Source organism: Thunnus thynnus, chromosome 5, assembly GCF_963924715.1.
Source record: "Thunnus thynnus chromosome 5, fThuThy2.1, whole genome shotgun sequence".
NCBI classification, from domain to species: domain Eukaryota; kingdom Metazoa; phylum Chordata; class Actinopteri; order Scombriformes; family Scombridae; genus Thunnus; species Thunnus thynnus.
This window is the reverse complement of record NC_089521.1, coordinates 27,541,180-27,565,630: the sequence shown is the minus strand read 5'-3', so window position 1 is coordinate 27,565,630 and position 24,451 is coordinate 27,541,180. Positions and strand designations below refer to the sequence as shown.

Here is a 24,451-nt window from a genome sequence, read left to right as displayed (position 1 = left end):
TTAGTGAAGTATGAAACTATGTGATGGAACGAATGTTCTACATCTCAGTTCCGGGTAGGAATTATTTTTTTGTGACACACTAGCCATGGCTGTCGAACCGCAGGCGTCCCGGTTACTGTGAAGTTGTTTGATTTCTAATAGCAGTATTATTGTGTTTTATGAGCCACATATGTAAGTAATTTGAACACTTGTTTAAGCATTAGTCAACCAGGTATTTGTTCTAAATTCTGACATTTACAAAGTGTTAAAATAACTTAAAGTCTGTTGGTTAGCTTGCATGAACGAAGTAAGTTAGCTAATAGTAGCTTCAGAAATTACATGAATAATGTAATGAGGAATTTGTTAAAGGGTTTGTCAATCTGGCACTGAAATCGGTGCCATACTGATTAAACCATTCATTTAGAAAAGAAACATTTTACTAGTATAGTCAACAACATGTTTTTGGTGAGTGTAGAAATGAAAAGACCAGAGTGTACAAATGCTAGCAGTTCATTCATTTTCATTTAATTTTGTGTCTTTGTGTTTTATCTCCTAGAACGGATCTGTCCTGTAAAAGGACAAGTTCACAATTTTTCAAGTCTGTCTTAAAACAACAGTCAGGAGCCCAAATGAATATTGAAACAGTTGTTTCTTGCTGTAATTATTCCTCCTGTTCATAATGCACTTACAATGTAACGTTAAGTGATGGGGGACAAAATCCACAGTCCTCCCTCTGTGCAAAAATGTATTTAAAAGTTTATCTGAAGCTTCAGCCAAAGTCCAAGTTCAAATGAGTCTAATCAAGTAGATATCTTTCAGCATTTCAAAGTCCCAAAGTCCCTCTTTTTGTTACTATACTTCCACCGCAACAGGGAAACACAAAGAGGGAATTTGATGCTAAACAGACTGTAAATGTGTCAGATATCCACTTGATATGACTAACTCAGACTGCTGAAGCCCCATATAAGCTTCAGATAAACTTTTAAATGCATTTTGGCCCCCATCACTTACACTGAAAGCACATTTGAAACGGATCTTTTAATAGCCAGTATGAACAGGAGGAATGATTACAGCGAGGAAAACCTCTTTGAATGCTCAAATTGGAACCTGACTGTTGAAAAACTGTGAACCTATCCTTTAAAAATTACTTTAAATATTCATCAGTTTTATCAGACGTATACAACAGACAGGACTAAACATTTCAAAGGACTACAAAAAGAAAGCATTACAAGAACATACTAAAGGCACATAGAACACACATGAAATGAACATTTATAAAAAATAACGCAGGACATTGTACAGTTATTTGTATGATCTCTCAATTTGGGATGCCAATTCTCTCTGCACTGCAGTCCTTTAACAAATTAAATTATATAGTTAAAAAGGGCAGATTGACATTTGTGGGCTGTTGTGACAGAGGATGAATAGTCCCATTTTCCCTCTGGGAGCCCTTGGTTTTTAAATATCAATTGTGTCTGGGTTTACTGGGAGAAATCTAAGCACAAACTATCAGCTGCTGTATATTTCTTAAGGACTGTGGAGAATTTTACATTGATGAAAACTTGCTTTTCCCTTTTCACCATTAAGATGTGATGTGATGTCGGATAAGCGTCAACGTGTCAGAGTCCAGGGCTCCTGGGCCAAACCACTGCCAAAACATCCAGGACCTTCAGGGAATTTAAAGGGTAAGTTCACAATTTTTTAAGTGTCTTAAAACAACAGTCAGGTGTCCATATGAACACTGAAAGAGGTTTTCCTCGCTGTAATCATTCCTCCTGTTCATACTGGCTATTAAAAGATCCCCTTCATATGTGCTTTCAGTGTAAGTGATGGAGACCAAAATCCACAGTGTGTCCACACAGTCATTTTGTGCAAAAATGTAATGCAGTTTCCTCAGACTGTGTTTCCCTGCTGAGCTGCAGTGGAACTATAGTGACAAAAAGACGAACTTTGCCACTAAAAAGACTGTAACGTTGAAAGATATCTACTTGATTTGACTCATTTGGATGACTGAAGCTTCATATTAGCTTCAGATAAACTTTTAAATACATTTTTGTATTTGAAGGAGGACTGTGGATTTCATCACTTACATTGTAAGTGCATTATGAAGTGATCTTCTAATGGTCAGTATGAACAGGATGAACGATGACAGCAAGAAAAAACTATTTCAATGTTCATTTGGGCTCCTGACTGTTGATTTAAGACAGACTTATGTAAAGAATATATTTATAGCCCTCGGTGCTAAAATAAAAAATTCACCTGTGTCTGGCTGAAAAACATAAACATACTGACCATATTTTACTGAGTCCTATTAACATGCATTATATGGAGAAATCAGCTTTTTATTTTTGTGTTTTAAACAGCTGCAGTACCAAACAACCAACAACCCAAAAGTGCCAACCCAGCTCCTGCTGCTTGGGGATGTGGTTCACAGAAAACATCTAAGACTTTTGAGTTTCATCAGCCCACCAAGGTAGTCTGAAAAAAAACAAGTCAAAATTGAATTTTACAGCTTGTTGAAGTGCTAAATAATTCTTTTATCTGTATTTTCTTCATCACAGCCAATTAGAGTTGTTCCACCAGAGAAGGTTATAGAGTAAGTAACACATTTCTATCTTCACTCTGTATGTTTCTATAGGATTTATTTCATGTAAGATGTATTTGAAACGTGTTTGTGTCTTTTATGGTTTGTCACTTAGTTGAACACTGCTCACAGGATGATTAACACACAGCATTTTGCTTTGAACAGACAGGCGGGTGATTATGAGATCAGCCATGCACCATCAGGAGTGTCCAGGTGAGTACAGTCTTAAAAAGAGCGGGAATCTCACTCAGAGGAAAGACAATTAAATCAAATAGAAGTGAGGACAGTGATCAATGGTGTGACTGTACCAAAATAGTGTGTGAGGGCTGGGTGAGTGTGTGTTTGAGATTTAAATCCACTAGATGGCACTCATCCCACAAGCATCACTTAAAATAGCTTCTAGTGATGCCACATACCTCACTGATGGTAACCAACAGGACACATGGGACTGAGCCGTGTTTTTAATAAATACTGAATGTAGTAATATGCAGATACTATATGGAAAACTGGTGACTTTAAGTCAACTTTAAGTGAAAAGACTCAGAATATGTTTCCATTTACGTTTTGGGCATTTAGATGAAGCTTTTATCACGACTAAAATACCTCCAGACAACCAATAGTGAGGAGTCCAAAGGTCAGAAGCCATAAAATTAATGTTCTGTGATTGATTTTGTGTGATTCTTTGCCTCAGACCTGATCATGTATGAAATAGGTGCTATGAAAAGAAGTGAAATAAGAGAAAAAGAAAGGCAACAAACAAATAGCTGCATTGCCTTTTTGCTCATCTTTGAAGTAGTGAAACTTTCTGTACGACTGTACGTTAGAGTCTCAGCTGCATGATATTTTCATTCCTAACTCACCTTAGATCAACATTTAAGCATTAAAAGGACGTTAACAACAGGCCATCTGCCGAGTACTGGTAAATTCTAGTTTTGTCTGGTTGTTTTGCCAGTTTAATCAAACACTTTGGTGGATTAAAAAAAAAACAGAAAAGGTTAGTTTTCTGCAAATGAGCCACTGGTATGTGGTATGGTATTTACTATTCCTATTCCCTTTTTGGGTAATTGAATGCCTTTATTTGAGAGTCAGTAGTGTAGAGATGACAGGAAAATGTTCCCAGCTGGACTCAATCCCAGGGATTCTGTGGTTCACGGTTGGCGCCTTAAACTCTTTGACCAGGGTACGGCCATTGTTGACTCTCCTGTATAAACACTGAATTTATGAGCTACATACTGTATATATCCACCTTAGTTTTCTGGTAACTTTATGTGTTTTGTCTTTTCATCTGTCCAGACTGCGGCTGCGGCCTGGGTTTCTTCCCTCAGAAGAGGCTGACTGGATGTTCAGTAAGCTGCTAGCAGAGCTTCCCTGGTCCCAGAAGACCAACGTCAGACAGGGTGGGTACGGGGGCTTAACAGTAAGCAGTATGGAAGGGGGTGAAATGTGAGCCTGTGATGTAAGCTGGAGGGTGAACAGGGCTTCCCCACTGCAGCTGTTTGTTGTAGTTTCATTATAATGCAGTGTTGAACTTTCTGTATGATTGAGTAAATTAAAAAGCAGTAAAGGAGTGCATACCTCACAGTCCTCTAAATTTATATACAAAAATTGTTGGGTCTCATCCGTTACAAGCACATGTACCAGCTTTTTGTCACGTTTACCCAAGTACCGTAAATCATGAAAAATTTCAACACTTGCAATAAACAAAATATCAATGACATGAGCCATGACCGTCTCACTCCATTGGCAAAACTGCAGCCAGTCTTTGCCCCAGAAGTCAGCCCTTCTCTCAGCTGGCTCTCGTCCATCTTGTGTGTTATTCAGCGGTAGCTCCTTAGCAGACAAACAACATGATAAAGACAAATGTTAAGATGATTTCTAAACATTGATTACAGTGGCAGGTTATGTAATCATCAGTCCATCAGTCCTCAGGCTTTATCAACAGCGTACATCAGATATTTGGATTTAAAAAAGGAAGCAGTGGAAAACAGGTGTTACCCCCTTCTCTGTCCTTTGTCCTGTCTTGTTTTGTAACCATCTCCGACACGTTGATTCAGTTTTTCCGACCATTGCTCAGGGTTTTAAATTGGATCCTGTGAATGGGTTAAGGTTTTGTTAATATTTTCCCCCTGATAGCATCTTTTTATGGAAAGACTAAGGCTTTTAAAGTTTGAAAAATGACCACACATATTTATAAATATTAGCTCCAGGGGCCCTGAATAATTCAATTCCATAAAAAGTGATGGCTGCTGGAGCAGTTTGTTTTGGTTTCACTGTGTTCTTGTACCAGTGGGCTGGCCAAAATACACTAATGGCAGGGAATTGGTTCTTAAAAGAGATCTAGTTGTTCACAGGGAAAGAAAGAGACATCCAGACTGACAGGGAGACAAACAGACAGAAAGAAATTGGATTCAGATGTTTACTTTTCTTTCGGCTAGAAATAGATTTTAGCGACAAAGCCGGTGATCATTGTCCGTGTGTGTGTGTGTCGACTCTGGAGAATAATACACGTAGAACTAAACTGAATCAGCTGTCTGCCCTACTTATAGATGTCATTCAGCAAAACAGAGGTAGCTGTGAATACAGAATGGATCTATTCTCTTTTGAAGTTGAAATTGCCATGACCCAATTACTGAGGCAGTATAGAGATGCGTCTGAGCGCTTTCCCGCCATGAAAACCGGCTACGACCAGTTACAGTGTATCACTTCACCGCTTTAATAGGCTGCAACAAGCAGAACCGCCAGAACGGTCTGATTTAATTAATCAATCATAAGACATTTCTACATTAATTTTGAGATATCAGTACAAGGGCTGGATGTCGAACGTCAATAGTTTTTAGCCATGCTAGCAGCGTGGCTATAAGGATGACGATGTCCGTCAGATGAGTGACCTCTTTGACCCAGACTGAAATATCTCAACAACTATTTGATGGATATTTTGTGCAGTTATTCATTTTCCCCTCAGGGTGAAGTGTAATCACTCTGGTGGTCTTCTAACTTTTAATCTAGCAACATGATCAGGTCAAAAAACTTCTTTTGTCCAATACTGAAGTTTGACTAAATACTTGCAGAAATAATCACATTTGCATCAATCTCAGCTGTACTTTGAGTTTATTGCTCATCAGCAAATGTTAGCATGCTAACACGCTAAATTAAGACGTAACACCAAGTATTGACGTGTCAATTATTGGAAGTGGAACCTTTCTAACTTCAGTGATAAAAACTACTATAGTTTATCAAAGCAAAGACGTAATTTGTTTGCTGTATGTATGTTGTTTGCTTATATTCTCCAAACTAAGGTATTTTAAAAGAGTGTTATTCTAGTATCAGTATTGAAACGGTTGGCACCAATATGGAAAATCTTGAAACGATACAGAGCCGTAAGCAGCACATTCTCTGGGTGATTGTAAGTGTGGTTTTTATGGGATTTAATTTTGAGAACCACATGCAGTCATTAACAGTCCTGGTTACAGACAGAGGCTGTAAATGCCCTGACCATGGTGTCATTTGTTTAAAAGATATTTGTGTGTGTGTGTGTGTGTGTGTGTGTGTGTGTGTTTGTGTGTGTGTGTGTGTGTGTGTTGGTCCAGGCGAGGCTTACGAGGAGCCCAGGCTGACCTGCTGGTATGGAGAGTTGCCCTATACGTATGCTCGCTCCACCATGGCTGCTAACACTCAGGTTAGATATAAACATTATACACATTATACACTCAAGCAGCATCTTTCATGCATTTATTTTACACCAGTGTCTTTGTCTTCCTTTCTCAATTTTTTGCTGAAACACTTTTTTCATTACATTATTTTGTGTCTTTCTCCCATGATCACTAATTTAAGAGAGAATACGCATCAGCATTTCTGCAATTTTTCATTCCTTCTTCCACATTTAGTGTTTTTTTTCCTTATATTACCCGTTCCCTTGCTTTATTATTTAGCTAACTCTCTTTCTTTTCTTCTTTTTTTCCCCCCATCAGTGGCATCCATTGCTGTTAACCCTTCGTGATGCAGTGGAACAGGTGAGCAGATGCAGCTTCAACTCCCTACTGTGTAACCTGTATCGGGACGGCCACGACAGCATCGGCTGGCACAGCGACGATGAGGCCTCCTTGGGTGCCAAGCCCACCATCGCCTCCCTCAGTCTGGGCGACACCAGAGTGTTCAGCCTCCGTAAGCAGCCTGCACCGGTGAGATGATGGGCAGAGCGTAAAGATTTGAGTCTGATGTGATTTACCTTGCTCCAAATGTATGTCCATTCTTACATTCAGACAAGATATAACATAATTGTTCAGTATATTATACCTCTTGGCATCATCTTCTTACATTGCTTTTTATAGTTGCAGAAACTTTGCTTGCAGATTTAATGTAGAAAAAGTCTCGTTTTGTTGTTTCTCTCTCATTTTGGCCTCATATCCAGCTTCCACTATTCATTAAAGTGTTCTCAAAAAGTATTTAACTTGGCCTTCTATAACCTGCACACACTCTTTCTGACCTTTTTCGCTGTTTTTCTTGAGTTTAGTTTGATAGTCAGATTTGGCTCACAGGCAAGGAGGCTATCTCCTGCTTCTTCTGCACGCTACTTAATAAAGCAGAACCGCTCAGCAAATCTTAATAAAAAACAGGTGGGTGAGTGTGGTTGAATGCAGAACAGCAGCCAAGGTGAATGAGTTAAAACCTGGACACACAGGGAAAGGCTTAAGTCTGGTATTGTGTTTAGACTTGGCAGAGTATTCAGAGGCCTGTGTTTAATAGTCGCCTGTTATTTCAAGTGTTGGAGTATACACTTCTTAGGTGGCAGGATTCATTAGTCGTTGTAGATGAGTTGTGTGGGCAGTTAGAAGTGATTTGTAAGTACAGTAACAGAATGTGCCTTCAACTTAGTTTTGCCACTCATTAATATGTGTGTTAACTCCTCTGGCGATATATTGCACCTGGTGTGTGTGTTAAGTCATGATTACATAATGTATCCTGTTTGTGTTTATGTATTAGGAGGAGAATGGTGACTACACCTATGTGGAGCGGATTCGGGTTCCTCTGAGTCACGGGATGCTACTGCTGATGGAAGGAGCCACACAGGATGATTGGCAGGTAGGCTCCACCAATCAAATGCAAGGGTCCGTGCAGGCTAAATGGTCCTTCATAAAAACATCAGAATCAGGTAGAAATGAAAGCTTGCTTTTTCTTTGATTGCTCACTCTATACGTCCCACCCGTTAATCTATCAGTGTGAGCAAATCAATATGTTTAACTCCTTGTCTTTTATGTGCCTGTTACTACTTGTGCTAACTAGTTCTTCTGTTTGTACCGAACACACTTGCATATAAATCACATACTGTCCTGTGCAGCTCAGGATTTCTTTCTGGAAAAACAACTAGATGTCTAGTTGTATTAAACATTGTGACATATTCACTGCCAAAATTCTGCTAAACTCAGGAAATTATATCAAACATCAGGCATTTCCTAGTTTCCAACCTTTCATTCGCTTTGCTAAGTTATTTAAATCTTTCTGCTCTCTGTTACTAACGTTTTTTTGGTTAACAATTAATAAAACTGTTGTTTTAGGCGTGCTTTTATAAAACACACTTTGCTTGAGAGACTTACCAGATAAGGATTTGCTCTAATCTGTCCTGTTATTTAACTGTTATTAAAACACTAACCTTTACCTCATTTAACCCTGGACATTTACAGTAAATAGTCATGCCCTGAAAACCTCATCCAGCCAGGTGAGGTCAGCCGTCACCTGACCTCACCTGTTCTTGTCTATGTGTGTGTGTGTGTGTGTGTGTGTGTGTGTGTGTGTGTGTGTGAGTGCAACTGAGCACACACGAGAGGATAGACCTGCGTTCGAGGCACTCTGGTTCCACTTGTGACGGGCAGGCAGCGAGGATGGATGGAGTGGCCCAGAGAGAAGAGCAGAGCTTCAGCATAATGAGAGTCATTTGTTTTACAATCAGGGACCGCAGCTGGGTTCATATGAGTGCATGAAAAAGGACGGAAAGTCTTTGTGTGTGTGATAGAGAGTGTGAGTGCGTAGCTGGTTCCTGTTAAAAAGAATAGGATCACACTCGACAGTGAATATATTACAATTAATTGAATTTTGTGATGACAAAATGTTTTCAGGCTGTGAGAGAGTCGATGGATAAAAGTTTCACTTCTGACTAAAATGGGTCAAGCCATTTAGGTTTTATTTTTGTTTTTTTTACCTGTTTGCACAGGAAAGACAGATCAGAAACAGATGTGCAGGAGGCAGAAACACAGTTGGTCCTCACCATTGAGCACAAAAATCAAATAAACAAAAGTCAAGCTGAAAATCAATGGGACTAAGTACGTATGTTCCAGTTTGAGAATGGTATGTGACTGAGGATAAAAGGAGGATAATGAGCAGAGTAGGATAAGGGGGGCAGGACAGCTCAGCACCCTTGTTGTAGAGGGTTTACCCCTGAAGTATGTCAAAACTTATGCAGTGATATATATTTGTTACTAAACTCGTCTTAACCACATTGAAAATTGGCATCGAGAGGAGTTTACAGATCATTGTCTTTTGCATTTTACAAGCATTTGAGGGAACTGAGGACAACACAAGCACATACATTTTAAGGATCAAATTACATGTATGTGAATGTTGGAAATGAATATTGTATGCATCTTTTTTTAAATTATTTTTTAATTAACTTTAACTATATACTGTATATAAAATATAATGAAACATATTACAGGAAATCAATGAAGAACAAGTAATAGAACAAACAGTACAAAACAAAATTAAATAAACCTGAAGGAAAAGAATTAGCTACATGTAAAATAAAAAAGGAGAATAAGAAAGCAAAAAAATATTGATAAATGTGGTAGCACATTTTCAGTAAAAAAAAAAAAAAGTAGGAATATTTACCTCCTATTTACATTAAAAAATTAGACCAAACTTCATATATTGTATTTATCTTCAGAAAAAAGGAAATACTGGTTTGGAAAGATTTGAAAGATTAATGTGGCAGCTCACAAAAAAATTCTGTGAAGAGAGGCAGGAAATGATGATTTCCAAGCTCTACCACATAAATAACACTGTTATACAGTTTTCCGAGATTGTTTAACAAACAGATTCAAATGTCAAATGTCTGAATGTCTGAATTTGGTGTTTTCTGTTCAACATTTCATCAGTTATGACACAAAGGAATGTACTTGACTGCACCTGGGAAGTTGTATAACCATCAGTTATTACTTTAGCGATGAATTTGTTTTATTTATTCTTCCATTTTTTGTTATTCAACTGCAGCTTATTAAGTGTTAATTTTAGATAGACCATTATTCGATTCACTGATACATGATAGTGTGACAAAATGTAATATTATAATAATATTGGTACACAAAAAGAAGTGGTATTAATAAAATTTAAAAATAACAATGGTCCGAGAGTGGAGCCTTGTGGAACTCCATTATTATAACAGTTACATATTGATCATGATTATGATCATAGCATTGCATAATGACTGGTACACCTCTGCTGTTTTCACCTTTAATTTTATTTTCTTGGTTTTCTGAACAGAAGCAACAGGCAATAATAGAAATCACAGCAGAGCAGAAAACGTTTTAACTCTCGGTCAGGTTGACACACAGTAAGTCACTTTGGCTTGTGGTCATTTTTTAGAGCAATTCTAATACAAAAATAATCAGGCGTTTTTGTGTTTTAGATTATATACACTGCTATAACATCTTGTGTTTAAATAGTGTAGCTGGTTTAAAAAAAAAAGTAAGGAGTGAGGGGAAAAACAAAGGGGAAGGGTGGAATAAAGAGAGGGAGAACTAGACAGTGAAGGAGGGTTGAGCCTAAAAGGAAAAAAGGAGAAGGTCACAGGTGTTTTATGGTGACGCCTCCCTGAGTATCTCAACAAAGGTTTCATCTCTCCTTTAAATATCTTGCCAGGAAAAGAGGATCACACCATCCATTAATTCTCTCTCTGTCACTGCAGTCAAAGTCTGCTTAACAAAACCTCCTGGCTCGAGCAGAGAGGTTTAGAAGTGAGCGCTAAATATTTAACTAAACCTGTCAATCCTGCTAAAGTGCTTCATTTGTTTGAAAAAGGATACAGGGTTATTTCAGCCTGTTCCAGACTCTTTCTTTTGACACTGTTGTATCACCTCCTTTTGAGATGAAGGCGAAGGAGCAGAGTGTGTGTTTGTGTGTTTGTGTGTTTGTGTGTTTGTGTGTGTTTGTGTGATTGAGGGCACAAGATGCACAAATGGAAAACAAGACAGTCTCGTGTGCAGAGGTTAAGACATACTTGAGGTGAACACGATGTGGAAAAAAAAAAACTGTCTGTGCTCTTCCAGAAAACATTTTTGTGCTGTTTTTGCAAAGGATGATAAAACATGACATTTAACCCACATGTCAAATAGTTAGAAAATGGTCCTTTTTGTATGTTGTGACATCGTCTGGATGTCCTGTGTACAGAGTGCAGAGGTCAGCTGCAAAACAAAAATACCCTTGTCTTTAGGAAACTCGTGACAATATTAATCTTCTTTTTTTGTGGTCACATATTTGTCTGATTTCTCATCTCAGTTGCACGTCTGCATCAGTGTGTCTTCAGTGGCTGATAACAACAGCAAAATCTATATATTAGATTTTTTTTAATCTTTAATTGAACTCTTGTAACTGGTAAATATAGTCATTAAGATGTGTTTACAATATCAGATTCAAAAGATTGATTGACAGCCTGTAGCTGTGTCACATGCTAATCCTTTGATAAAAAAAATGTTAATTTGATGACTGTAGAACCAAAATCCAGTTAGATTTACTGACACGAAGCTGCGCTTGTCTCATGTCACCCTTGTTTAGGGTGTTTTTGGGTAAGAAAAGCTTGTCATTTGAGATGTCATTCTGCAGCCAATCACAGTTTGGATCCCCATAAAACAGCCAGTGTCACAGATAATCACCACGTGTCCTGCAGAACTACTCCAGAGCAAGACAAGTGATGAGTTTTACACTGGCTACACAATTATTATTACGTTATTACGTTCATATGCAACTAAATTGCAACACCAAATTTGTTTTGCTAGAAATGTAATGCTAGCCGAATTACATTTTCTCTCAACATAATGAGAAAGTGTTGTTATTTTATTATTGAATGTATGAGTGAAATGTTCAGAGACAACATACCTAGTTGTTTTTTTTTTCCACCAAAATATCTGATCTTGTAGTACAATATCCGCTAGTACTACAGCAATATTCAACTTTTTTATAGTTATCTTTAGGCACTGGCAGCACTTGGTTAAGGTTAGGGAAAGATTGTGGTCTTGGTTAAATACTGGAAAAAGTCTGTGGTGACTTGAATCATAACTAACCCTCGCTAACCCCAACCATAACCCTAATAACAGTTAAGCCGCATTTCATTCATTTCAAAAACATGTTACCTGTGAACATAATCCAGGCAGCTCTTACATTTGCTAACGCAGAATCATTGGGAAAACAATGTAGTTGTATGTGAATGTAATTTCTTGGGTCGGGCTACTGCACCTTGAGTACTTCTTCTGTCTGTATGGCGCCTTTGGTGTGTGCTATGATGTGAAATGATGCCACATGATGCTGCAGATGTGTGTTGCACTGAAGCCGCTACCTGCTCACCTCATGTACATCTTTCTGGGTAAAAGACCAACATGTAAATATTTGACATGTAACTGTGAAATACCTCTTTTATCTCTTGTTTCTGTCCCGTAAGCATCAAGTTGCTAAAGAGTACCATGACCGAGGTCCACGCATCAACCTGACCTTCAGAAATATCTACCCAGAGCCGGAGGGCTACAGGCCGGGGTCCAAGCTGCGCTTCACAGCCAAGCAACCATAAACTCCCCTCAGAGGTATTTAAAACTGAGGAACATCTGTGATACAGATACTGCTAGATCTAACGGTTGACTGAAGTCCAATGAGCGTTGGAGAGATTTTGACAAACGTTGGAGCCTAGCATGTGAATTATATCGTCTTGCTCAGTGATTTAAACAAGAGTTATAAGCCATGGTGGGAGTTAGAGCTTCTTCCAATTTTAACAGGGAGGTTTGCAGCTCTGCCCAAAATTACCTGTTGCATAACTGAACCATAATAACAGCACACTTGTGACCATTGGTGATTATCAGATTTCAGTGTTTTCAGAGGAGCTAAGCAGAAGAATGGGTGATAATGAGCGCTTTAAGGCTTGATAAAATGTCAGCTCTGTATGCCACATTGCCTATATTTAATTATTCAGCACAGATAGTAATGTTGCTCATGCTCGTTTAAGACCATAATCTGAAATAGTCTTCAGTTTGCATGTTTTTACATAAAATCTCAAGATTCATGTATGTTGGTTGTGAATAAAATGTTTGAATCCCAAACTAGCTACAGAGTCCTGGATGGGGAAAAAGCACCGACTTCGCTCATCAACCAGCAAAGAGGTGCCGCTGGGTAAGATGCTTCCGCCCACATTGGTCCAGCTGCCATCACTAAAAGCTCCTTGGTGGCAATATCAGACATGCAAACTTTTGTTTTGACCCAAATTTCGATTGTTTTAGGCAGGATTTTAGTCTTGTGGTTTGAAAAGACAATGTTTGCATATCAGTATTCACAGATCGTGGTGTAGTGTCTTAATGACACACAGTGAAATGTGCTGAGGACTCACTGTACAGCAAGTAAGACAGATGTGCCTGTTTGTTAAACACCCTAAAATGTAAATGTTCTCCAGCCTGGTTTGTCTTGTGGAGCTTTCCGGAGAGAACATAAAAAGTGAAGAAACAAGTAAAGTGGCCACTTACACCATTACAGCTCCATCAGGGCTGAAATTACTTAATTGTCATGTTGAGAAAGGTTTTTCTGACATGTCCTTTAAATAGGCAGGTTTTTTTGTTTAGTTTTTTTTTTGTGGTAAAACTGAACTGAAAATGAAACTTATTTTGAAAGACAGGGAAACAGTACTGTGTCAGCAACAACTAACAGAGGTAAATTACACACCCATCAACATTTACCAATAGTTTTGTGAGTGAATAATTTCTGTTGCATAAATGTGTAAAGTAAACCATGTTCAACAATTGTAAAACAGATTTTGTTTTTGTTTTATTTGAAAAGACTGAAGGTATCTTTATATTAAGTGGTTAATATCAAATCAGGATTGTTGGAAGCCTGAACTTTTCCTTTACATCTTGTTTGCATATAATTTTGCATTAATTACCAAACGGTCCTGTGTTGTGTTCATTGCATTGATGTCACTGACATCACAGTGGGTTGTTTCAACATGAACACCAGTTCTAAAACTTTCACCAGTAACTTTCTTTGATAAATGAAGAAATGGAGAAAACTTGAATTGTAATAATCTGAAATAAAGATGATAAAATTAAAAACACAGCAGGGTAACCAGTTGTTGTAAACAGTTGCCAATGACACTAAAAGTAAAGTAATCTTGGTATATTATGTAGTTACACATTCAAGATTGATTCAATTGAGCTTCTTGTAGATTTAAAGGTTCTATATGTAAGAATTGTGAAGCAATTTACATGTATTAATCGTTTTTTATTGCCAATGAGTGAACAAATTGTAACATAACTTAAAAAATGAGACCTTTCCCGACTTCCTTGGTTGCCAGCAGCTTGTGAACTGCTTTCTATGAGAAGGACTCAGGCCAGTTTTTCTGCAAAAATCCAAAGGATGTGATGTTTTTGAACGCTCCCGAGTGCCTTGCCTCTCTCACTAACGTCAACAAATGACCGGCACCCACCACAACAAAAACAGTGCTAACTTAGATACACCCTGCAGATATTAGCTCTCCAACTCTGTCACCCACCAGGTTGGCTGGTGGCTAGCTGCCAAACTCTGTCAGCTATCACAGTTTCTGGCCTCATTACCTTTGTTTTTTGGGGGGTTGAAACGACTAGCTGCATCCATCGGCCACCACACATGTCACAACAAAACTGCAGCATGTTGCTCCCCAGCCACAGCTCGCTGAGCCTACCAGTGTTCAGTAAACAAAGTTGCTGGTTTGTGGGTTGGGTTCATGTGGTTGATTAAGGCATATTTTGTGGATTGGCTCTCATAACGGGTTGGGTGGGTGCGATTAATAGTCTTACGCTGCTGCTTGCTCGCGCTGATGGAGTGCGAGCAACAGGATGCTGATTGGCCGCTGGTGTCACTAATGAGAAGGAATTTCTGATTCTTACAAATAGAACCTTTTAAGGTAAAAGTGATTTGGCTTCCACGCGTCTTCATCAGGGAAAAGTTCTGTGTTAATTTTGCTGAAACACGATATGACCCTAAGCTGCTGAGATTTTCTGTTTACTTATTTTATTTATTCATTTTCTAACACTAAAGAGTTGCAATGGTGTTATTGATTGCTGTGTTTCTGAAATAAATGATTGATATTCAGCTGGAATATTGTGTCCTGTGTTTCAAAAAACTGATTTTTGTCAATTGAACATAACAAACCGTATTTGATTCATAAAATGGAATTTAAAACATTTATTATTTTTTTAACAGCCCAACACTGATGGGTCAAAATGTTATCCGGGACAGGCAGGTTTAAACAAAATACCAAGTTGTGATAGGAAGTTTGTCCTATAAATCTACTGCAATCTGTGCATAATGTTGGTAAAAAGGTTTCACTCCAGGATCTCTTGAGTGGAGAGATGATGTAACCATTGTTATAATTATACCCAAAAGATGTGATAACGTTGTTTAACGGAACATTCTTTAGGAGTTTATACTTTGGTCGTATTGAGATCTTGTGCTACAGTGCTGCCACAAAGTAGTTGGACAGTTATGTGTTTTTGGGGCTTTAATCCAACATGAGATTTAAAATGAAACCGTGATGTTTACAGTGATGGATTTCAGCACCGAGGTTGTTTGGGGATGTTTATATCCATGTTGGGTGATCTCATAGTTTGTTTTTTTATAATTAGTCCCCTGATTTTAGGAAAGTGTAGCCAGGACAGTGACTGTAACACACAGATAAAACAACCAAGGATTTTTTTGGTGTCAAACTATAAATGTTCTCGACTGGCCAAGTCAGTCACCCAACCTCAATCCAAGTGATGATGTGTTTCAATTGTCAAAGACCAGACTAAAGGCAAAAAGCCTCCAAAAATAGCAAGTAGTGAACGAAGGAAAGACACCACATTAGAGCTGCACAATTAATCGGCAACTATTTTAGATAATTAATTGTTTTTTCACTTAATATACTGATAAAATAAATAAGTGTAGATTTTATTTGATGATTACCTCATCACTCTCACAAATTTGGACCCCACTCTCCAACACATAAACTCACACACACACTCTTAAAAGAACCATGCATGATGTAAAAATAGTCCCACGTCATTTATAGCATTGACGGCTTCGGTTCAGCTGATTAAGCAGTGGTAGAAATTTATTGCTAACTACAGTGACAAGTGCCAGAAGACACGACTGAAACATACGGGCTCCATGTGGATTAGCTTCTTTTTTTCATATCTGGTTAAGAGAAGCATTGAACTTCACTTCTCAAGTATATTAAGGATTTTGTTGCAGAAATGTGGGGGGGGGGGGGGGATCAGATTAAATCGAAAGATGAGGACACTGAACGGTAAATCCTGGTGATATATTTAGAAATAAGAGTCATTGGTCATATCATATCAACTTCCTGGTGCAAGTCCAATCATATTGGTTGTCCTCTATGTAGTTTATTAATAGCTGCTTGTGTGGTATTGCTCCAATCTGAGGGTTCATCATTGCAAAAGTATCCCAGGTAGGTGTGATTCAACAGATCCTTCCTAACAGGGAAATAGGAAGTGTGTTTAGATACTGAAGCTTCATATGGCACTTTCATAGTACCGTCTATTAGAGGAGAAATGCTGGCTTGAACATAGTCCTGCAGCTGCAATAAAGTCTGTTCACAGAGGAGTTATAACAGACAAGACTGGCGCAAAGAGCTTTAGAAGAACCCGAGAAAGGCAGATAAAATCAAATGGATTTAAGTCTGAGGATCATTCCATGTTGATATAATCAGCTTGCCACACACAGAGTGGCAAGCTTGTTGTCACTTTGTACCAAGCAGTACAGCTGATTAAGCCTCTTGGATGACAAAATGTTCAGTGGACGGATTCATTTTGGCTTATTTTTCACTTTTCAAACTATTAAGAACTTCCATACTTTCAAAACTTTAGTTCTAGTAGTAATCTAGTAGTTGGATTTCACTGCTTTTTCCTATTATTTATTTGAAATGTCAACTTCTCAGATACATCTGTTCATGTTCGAGCCCCAATCCACTCTGAAATATGAGAGTGGAGAACACAAACAACACATAGAGCAACCTTAGCAACAAAGGCTACAGAACTGATGGCCATTTATGGGCGATGTGTGATGAGCCAACATCAGCTTGTCAGCAAGGTAGAAAAAAATGGCACAAACGAAGCATTCAGAGCAGGTTGAATCCCTGGCTTTTGACTTTTCTACTTGTGTTCACCTCAAGTTTTGGAACCATGTTTACCGTAGATATCCAACATCATAACAGTATATACTCCCCTTTAAAAGAAACAAAATAAAAACTCAAGTAAAATCATTAAAGGCTATAAAAGTATGTTTTAAAAGGAGATTTAAAAGAAGTCACTGACTCAGACAGCCTTATTTCCTCAGGCAGGCCCTGACTGAAAACCCTCTGTCCCCTTTAGTTTTCAGCCGGGCCTCTGGAACAGATAAAAGACCTCTTCCCGAGGATCTCAAACTATGTACCGGCTTGTACGGTACCAAGAGGTCAGAAATAGCAGGGAGGGAGGCCATGAAAAGTAATCAGCTTAACTTAGCAAGGCTTCAGCACTTATAGTAGAGGCAAAAGGGAGAGTGACAGAACAGGGGATGTAAACTTGTCCTGAAACACAATATGAAACACACAGATCAACACTTTAAACTACTAGCTTACTAGTAGCAGTATATGACTGTACAGTGTAATGTATGATGTTGCTTTGTAGTTTGGATAGCCTTTCTTTTTTTTTTTAGATTTTCCTTTTTGGTCTACACGGCAGCATTGCTTGATTTTTTTCTGGACAAAGGTTTCTTTTGCAGTAAACACTACAGACAGGGACCAGGATCGATTGATAGTATAATAAAGTGACGACTTACTCACCTATAAAAAAGTGGATTTAGTGTGAAGTTACTCAATAATACGGGGACCAAGATGTCCTGTTGAAACGAAGAACCACTCAACGCTGACAAGATGCTGTAAACTCACTGCAGCCTTTAGCAGCGTAGTTCAATTTTCCATGTAACTTTCAATCAGTACAGCAGTCCCTGTAACCATGACAACTTCTTTGGCTATGAAAGCTATAATCTTTCCCCCAGCTGGGAGCGACTCCTCCATTAGCACTGAACAAACACCTTTCATAACATATGATGATACAGTAGTATTTTTCAGTATATGCGTGGATATTTGCAGACTCGTATTGTGTAACAGGTTCATGCAGATGCCACTTTTTCTGTGCAGGACCCCTGCATGTGTATGTGTGTGAAGGGGGTGAGTTAATGAGGAATACCCTGCAGTGAGTACAGCAAGTTGTGTAACAGGTCCGAGGCCTTTTGTTGGTGCAGTGCAGGTGAGAAACACACCATGCTGTGCCCAACTTTTACTGGCTCCTTGATGTTGGGCCTCCGTAATTACCAGATTGGGACATTTTGTACCGGAAGGGAACATCACATTATTGCATGTAAAACAGGTCTGGGCTGAAAATTTAATTTGGTTTAAGGACAGTGTTTTATCTTCAAGACAACCTGGCCAACGTGTTTAGTGTTTTTGGAAGTGTCCTGCAGCAAATTTTGCACCTGCTCACTGATTACTAGTCGCTGGCGATTCATAATCATAATAATTGAAATCACAGTAAAAAAAAATTTAAAAAAAGGGGGAGGGGGAATTTAAGGACTGTGGGTCTTTAAAACATAAAATTCTTTGTTGTTGCATTGTATTTTATTGTTTTATTTATAATTACAGTTGCAGACTCAATGCAAAATGCTCACGAGTCTGACTGTAGTGGCTGTAATGTATCTGCTCATCTGAATTCTTGTTACATAACCAGAATTAGAAATCTTCTTCCCGTATCAGCAGCCCTTTCCCAACACTGCTCTGTTTATCGTTGGTGTTTTCCGACCTGCCTGGAAAGGAAGTTGGAATGTGACATGATAGCTAACTAACAAGCATTCGCCCGTTTCAGATCTCGACACCTGTTGTGCAGAGCTGGAAATATTTGGGAGCTGTGTCTGAGTTGTGGTTACCGCTAACTCCTCTTAACTCTCTCAGCAGCCACTGGAGCCACTGTATGATCACACCCAATTAGGCCTCGGTCCAGCGACGTTCCTGTCTAGGCCGTTTACTGTGACCACCGGATTTCCAGCCACCAGATTCTGTAGCCTCACATTAGCGGACAATGAGCCGTAAACTCTTGAACCATGTTTGATTACAGAGCTTTAGATAGGTTGCCTGGCATTATGATCCTGATCCCCGAGCATCTGAAATTAATCCAGTAGGGGAATATATAACCGTGTATATTAAGTATAGATGCAACAATGTTACATAATGTTGAAATTAAATAACGGTCTTGTGTAATCAATTTCAGGTGATGTGCCAGCTGTTTGAGCCTGAATATGGCACAATATGTTGATGTTGTTGAACTGGTGAAATGTGTGGAAGCAAATTAGTTTCTCTCAATTGGTACTTTAAAGCTCTACAAAAACACCCCATCATAGTAAAATATCAGCGTTTATCTTTTTTCCAGTGTAACAAACCATTTAGCTTCACTTGAGACACTTTAGAGTTGCCTGTTCAGGTCTGTGGTGCACTAAATAGTCAAGTTGTTTTATTTATAGAGCACTGATTAAAGAAATAATAAAAGGGTGGAATAAAAGAAAAAAATCAGATTTGGATAAAATCATAAAAACACGTAAACACAGTATTGCACAGAGAACAAATAAATAATAAAAAAGAGTGTGACCAAGTCGTATCTTCATGATGAATATTAATAGGCAGAAGAAAAGAAATTAGTCTTTTTATATTGTTATGATGTCACATGTCTGTGAAACATGATCAAAGGTCCAAAATCTGAGGAGAGTGTATGTAAAAATTCTACATTTGAGTCAAAAGTCCAGGGCTTCAGCCTGCCCTGAACACTTTGTTTCCAGTGTTACCTCTACCTCCTCCTCATGGTGACGTCAGATTGTTGACGCGTGCCCACAAACGGCCGTCCGTTCGGTAGTCTTTGTTGCTGAGGTTGTTCCAGGGGATGTTCACGTTGTCCACTCTCATATTTCGGATCTAACATGTATGGATGTATTTAAGAAGTTTCCATTTTGTGTAAAGAACAGGAAAAAGAAGTGAAATCCTACTACTACTGTCTGTTTATGTAGCCTCCCGAGCCGTCCGGAGTCAATCATAACAGATTGGACTCATCAGTAGACAGGAGCTAAAACGGCCTGAGGGGCTGCATTAAGGGCCAGTATAAGATAAATAAGGAGCTTTTTAACTATAAATTAAGCAAAGATATTCCAGTTGAGCCACAGATTATAAATATAGACCTGGACGTGTGCGTAATACGTCCCCTTTAAGGACTGGTTTTAAAAATATCAATGGAGAGGGAAGATCTAATAAAGAGTGGCAAACTATTCCACAATTTAGCGCCAACAATGGAAAATGCTCGATCATCCCTGGATTTTAATCGGGAGCAGTGATTGGTGAGCAGATCGGAGGGGTCTGTTGGTGGAATAGAGGATGAGGAGTTCAGTCGTAAGACATTGAAGCGAAACCATACAGCGAAGAAGAAATGATGTGTTTTTATTTGCCATGCTGGCAGATGGTAATGTCTGTCAGTCGGCTCAATACTTCGGTCCAGATTGAAATATCTCAACAACTATTGGATGGATTGCCATGAAATTTTGTACAGATATTCATGCCCCCCTTCATGATGAATTGTTATAACTTTGGTGATCCTTAAGTGTTTCATCTAGCACCATCACCAGTCATCATTTTTTATTTGTCCAGTGCTTTGGTTTATGACCAATTACTTGCAAAACTAATGACATCCCCACCAGCGTCAGCTTATGTACTTTGTGTTTTAGTGCTACTTAACTCATGTTTTCATTGATGATAAGCAGACTGTTAACCAGTTTAATAGCAGAGTGTCCATTTAGAAAAGAACAGTTCATGAGTTTCTTTGTCTGTAGGCAGTATGTTTTCAGGTCAGTAATGTCTCACCAGTGCTGAGACATTACTGACCTGTATCTTTTATAGAGCGTAGTGAATGAGCGAGTCAGTGACACGTTTTGTTTTGTGTTTCTGTCTGTGTGCATATCTGGAAAATGTACACAAACTATGCATTGTAAGTATATATATATATATATATGCTTTTTTTCTGCTTGTGCATGTGTGACGGCGTGTGTCTTTAATATCGTCTTAAGTGCTGTCTGGAGTCATGCTGTGATTTGCTGGGAAGCTGCTCTGGGAACGAGTTGACCGATTCACTTCACCCTCCCAGCTTTCTTTCCCCTCCCCTCCCTGGAGCTTCATGGCTTCAGGTCACCCTCCTTTACTGTGCCTCCTCCTCCTCCTCCTCTCGTCCTTCCTCTACCTTCAGCTATTAGCCTCTTCATCTTCCACCTCTCTCCCCCTCTTGTCTTCCATCACTTTTTTCCCTCTCTTTTATCCAGCTTGGTCTAGTTGTTATGGTGGTCAGGTCATGTTGCAGCTGCCTCTCTTATTACAGACTTCCCCTGACTGTCAGGATTTACAGGGAGTCACTAGAAACAAAATATTAGAAAATATTTTGACTGTAATTTGTGGATCATTGAGGACGTGCACATCTTCCTCTCTGGTTTCACACCTCTCGCCTTTACTCACAGTTTTCCTCTGTGTCTTTGTACAAGTTGGAAGTAAGCATGTTTTAATTGTGTTTTGTAAATTCGGTGCTTTTTAACATAACACTGTAAGTGGATGGTGATATTCTTGCAGTGTAAATGTGATGAGCTACTATATTTGGAACATACATCCTCTAATCTGTGTTTCAACCAAGTATATAAAGTGCACAAATGCATTTGTTAGCATGTATTTTCCCGTTCATGCGACTATTTTTTCATGTTGTAGTGAGCCGACGTTAGGATGAGGAGTTGGGTCACGAGTTGAGGATGTATTGACCTCAGGGTCACAAATGTTATTGTTTAGCATCTGTTGTGTGTTTACTGCTGCTGCCTGATTATTTTTCCTCAGAAGGCCAAAAATGAGTCATAGCTGTGACAGGAGACATCTGTACCTCGATTTTTCATTTTACTGCGTTAGAAAATTGCCAGAATACATCAATATATTGCTGCAAGCATGACAAAAAAAAGATTTGCTCAGTTTTATAATATAAAAAGATGAAGTGACATGTTGTGATTTACAAGAAACAGAACATTTTTGAATATAGTTATATGAGAAAATATGTCATAAGAACATGAAAACATTGTTATAATGTGAAAAGCAGCATGTTAAAATGAGAAAAGTTTCTCATTATGAAAAGAAACTGAGCAAAACACTGTCAGTGTGGCAGCAACACGCTGCCGTACCAAAAAGCTGTTTAGTGTGTAATATAATTTGACAGTTGAATATGTTTTCCATTCAGATCAGTGGATGAACTGAAACTTTCTCACAGGATAAGCAGTTTTGAGAATGAATGGATGGAGTCTATGAAAACATACAGTCAGTTTTATAATAACCCTAAAAAATAAACACCCTTTTGCTCGTTTTGGGTTTTCATGTGTCATTCCTTCATTTTTTAAAATTTTTTAATTCTTTGTTCTAATTTTAGAATAATGGAAAAACATGACCTCAGCTGGTCTTAATGCGTCTCTCCCACTGTTTTCGATATCTGCCCCCTGCCTTGTGAAGTCACGTCTTTCCTGTGTGAGTTTTAGCAGCTGGCGCTAATCTCGTCATTAGTGGCATCGTGACAACATTACAACTGATTGTAATGCATCACCAGAGTGTTAACACTGCAAACGGATTCAGGAGGATTACAGTTTTAATTGTGCTACAATATCTATATATAGGGTGAGTATTCAAAGAAACAATACTTGACAGATCCTTAACTAGACTGACAGAGATGTGCGTTCATTAACAGCAGTTTGTCAACACATCATTAGCTACAGTTACAATACCCTCTCTGTCCATGAATGTATCATGAGCGCAATGAGACAGATAGTGCAACCTCAAGTTCAAACAAATTGCAACTCAAATAAATTATTAAAATACCACATTTAACAGAAACTTGCAGCATTGCCAACCTGGTAAAATCTGCATATCTTTAGGTCGTATGAATGAATTCAGTAATGATCTGTAACCCTGCTAGAATCTCCCTGAATTAAAATTGAAAATAAAAGCAAAAGCAAAAATCATTATTTTTTTAATCTAAAAGAGACTTTAAACGTCAGTTACAGTATCTTTGGGTGCACATGGGCGTGCAGTGTAAACAGACACAGTGTTCCTTGATGGGAATATTCCCCAGTCTCCAAGTCTCAGGCTATAAATATCTGTGTTGTCCCTACGGTGTCTTAATGACTCTAGAGAGAGGGAGGGAAGGGGAACCAGGCCAGCCCCAGAGGATGACTGTTCATTGATTTATACCAGCATTGCCTCCAAAGCCATGTCATGTATTTTCAAACAGAACTAAAGCTAGTTTTGTTATTCAAGTAAGTGATGTTAATACACTGAACATGGCTGTATAAAAGTAGACTACTGTATTGAATTAAACGTGCAGGCACTTTTGGTTTTTAGCCAGCAAGCTAAGGATAACCGAGTTAGCCAGCTAATGGTAATTAGCCCTTAATGTTATCTGTAGTTGTGGAAATGACCTTGCATCAATTCTTAAAGGCAGGATCAAATTCAAGACTATGAAACTGACACTTGCAGATACAACACTTAACTTTGCATATAGGAGGTGTACACAACATGATAGATGCATCTTCAATTTAAAGCAATCCAAATAATAGCATAATGAAGCATTAAATATGGAATTAATACAAACAAATATATTAGATTAGATCACATAGATAATGCTGTGCAAAACACAGAGGAAATATTTGACTGTTTGTTAAGTTCGGAGCTGGAGTCAAGATGCAGTTAGCCTAGCTTAGCATAAAGAGCAGAGGCAGGTGGAAGTAATGAGACTGACTATGTCCAAAGTTCAAAGATGTGCCTACCAACACCTCTAAAACTCACACATTTAAACAGTATAAAAAATAATTTATGGTTTTAGTGAGATTACAGGTTAGACGGTTTAGAGTTACTGAATTTCTTGACAAACATTTTATGAACAAACTTTGGTGCAGCGTCTGCAGTGAGTGCACAGATTACCAGATACTATTTTGGTCTGTACAGGCAACCTTACTGTGACAACAACAGCTTTTGGATGCTGTACACGGTCACTGTGCCCGGCTGTTGTTCACCAATAAATAATTCCAGCATGTTATGTAACCGTAATGACTTCTGTTATGATATTGTAAGTGTGTATAATCCTCAGGGAGGGAGGGAAGACGTGCAGTACCTGAGCTCTTGTGTGACTTCCCAACTTTGGTCCCCCCCCCCCACTCCTCCATCCTCTCTGTGGTCCCCTGACATTTAGGTTACCATGGTAACAGGGGCGTCCCATCTCGGTGGGTACAGGGTGATCTTGCCGGTACGGGAATGTAGCCTGTGGCGTGTTCCTCACCTCGTGACCCTGTGGACCTGGATAATGGGTTTTCCTCTCGTTCTCTCATTTTTCTCTTTTTCCACACTCACTGGGTGGAAGTAGGTAACACTAACAGACACATCTTGAGAAGATCACAATTAATTGTAATTAATCATCAATTAATTAGACAGCACATGTATGACAGTACATTCTATGTCAATATATGTAAATATAT

At 38.7% G+C, this 24,451-nt stretch overlaps 1 protein-coding gene across 1 annotated transcript; it reads left to right on the top strand.

Moving 5' to 3' along the window:
* The first annotated feature begins 61 nt into the window (after positions 1-61).
* On the top strand, positions 62-14,936 carry alkbh3 (alkB homolog 3, alpha-ketoglutarate dependent dioxygenase). The gene is made up of 11 exons (XM_067590481.1): positions 62-171; positions 1,567-1,664; positions 2,343-2,452; positions 2,541-2,575; positions 2,729-2,776; positions 3,857-3,960; positions 6,151-6,239; positions 6,532-6,741; positions 7,544-7,642; positions 12,264-12,402; positions 12,917-14,936. Exons 2-10 carry the CDS (start codon positions 1,577-1,579, stop codon positions 12,387-12,389), a joined length of 909 nt encoding a protein of 302 aa, XP_067446582.1. The 5' UTR covers positions 62-171; positions 1,567-1,576; the 3' UTR covers positions 12,390-12,402; positions 12,917-14,936.
* Positions 14,937-24,451: the final 9,515 nt, after the last annotated feature.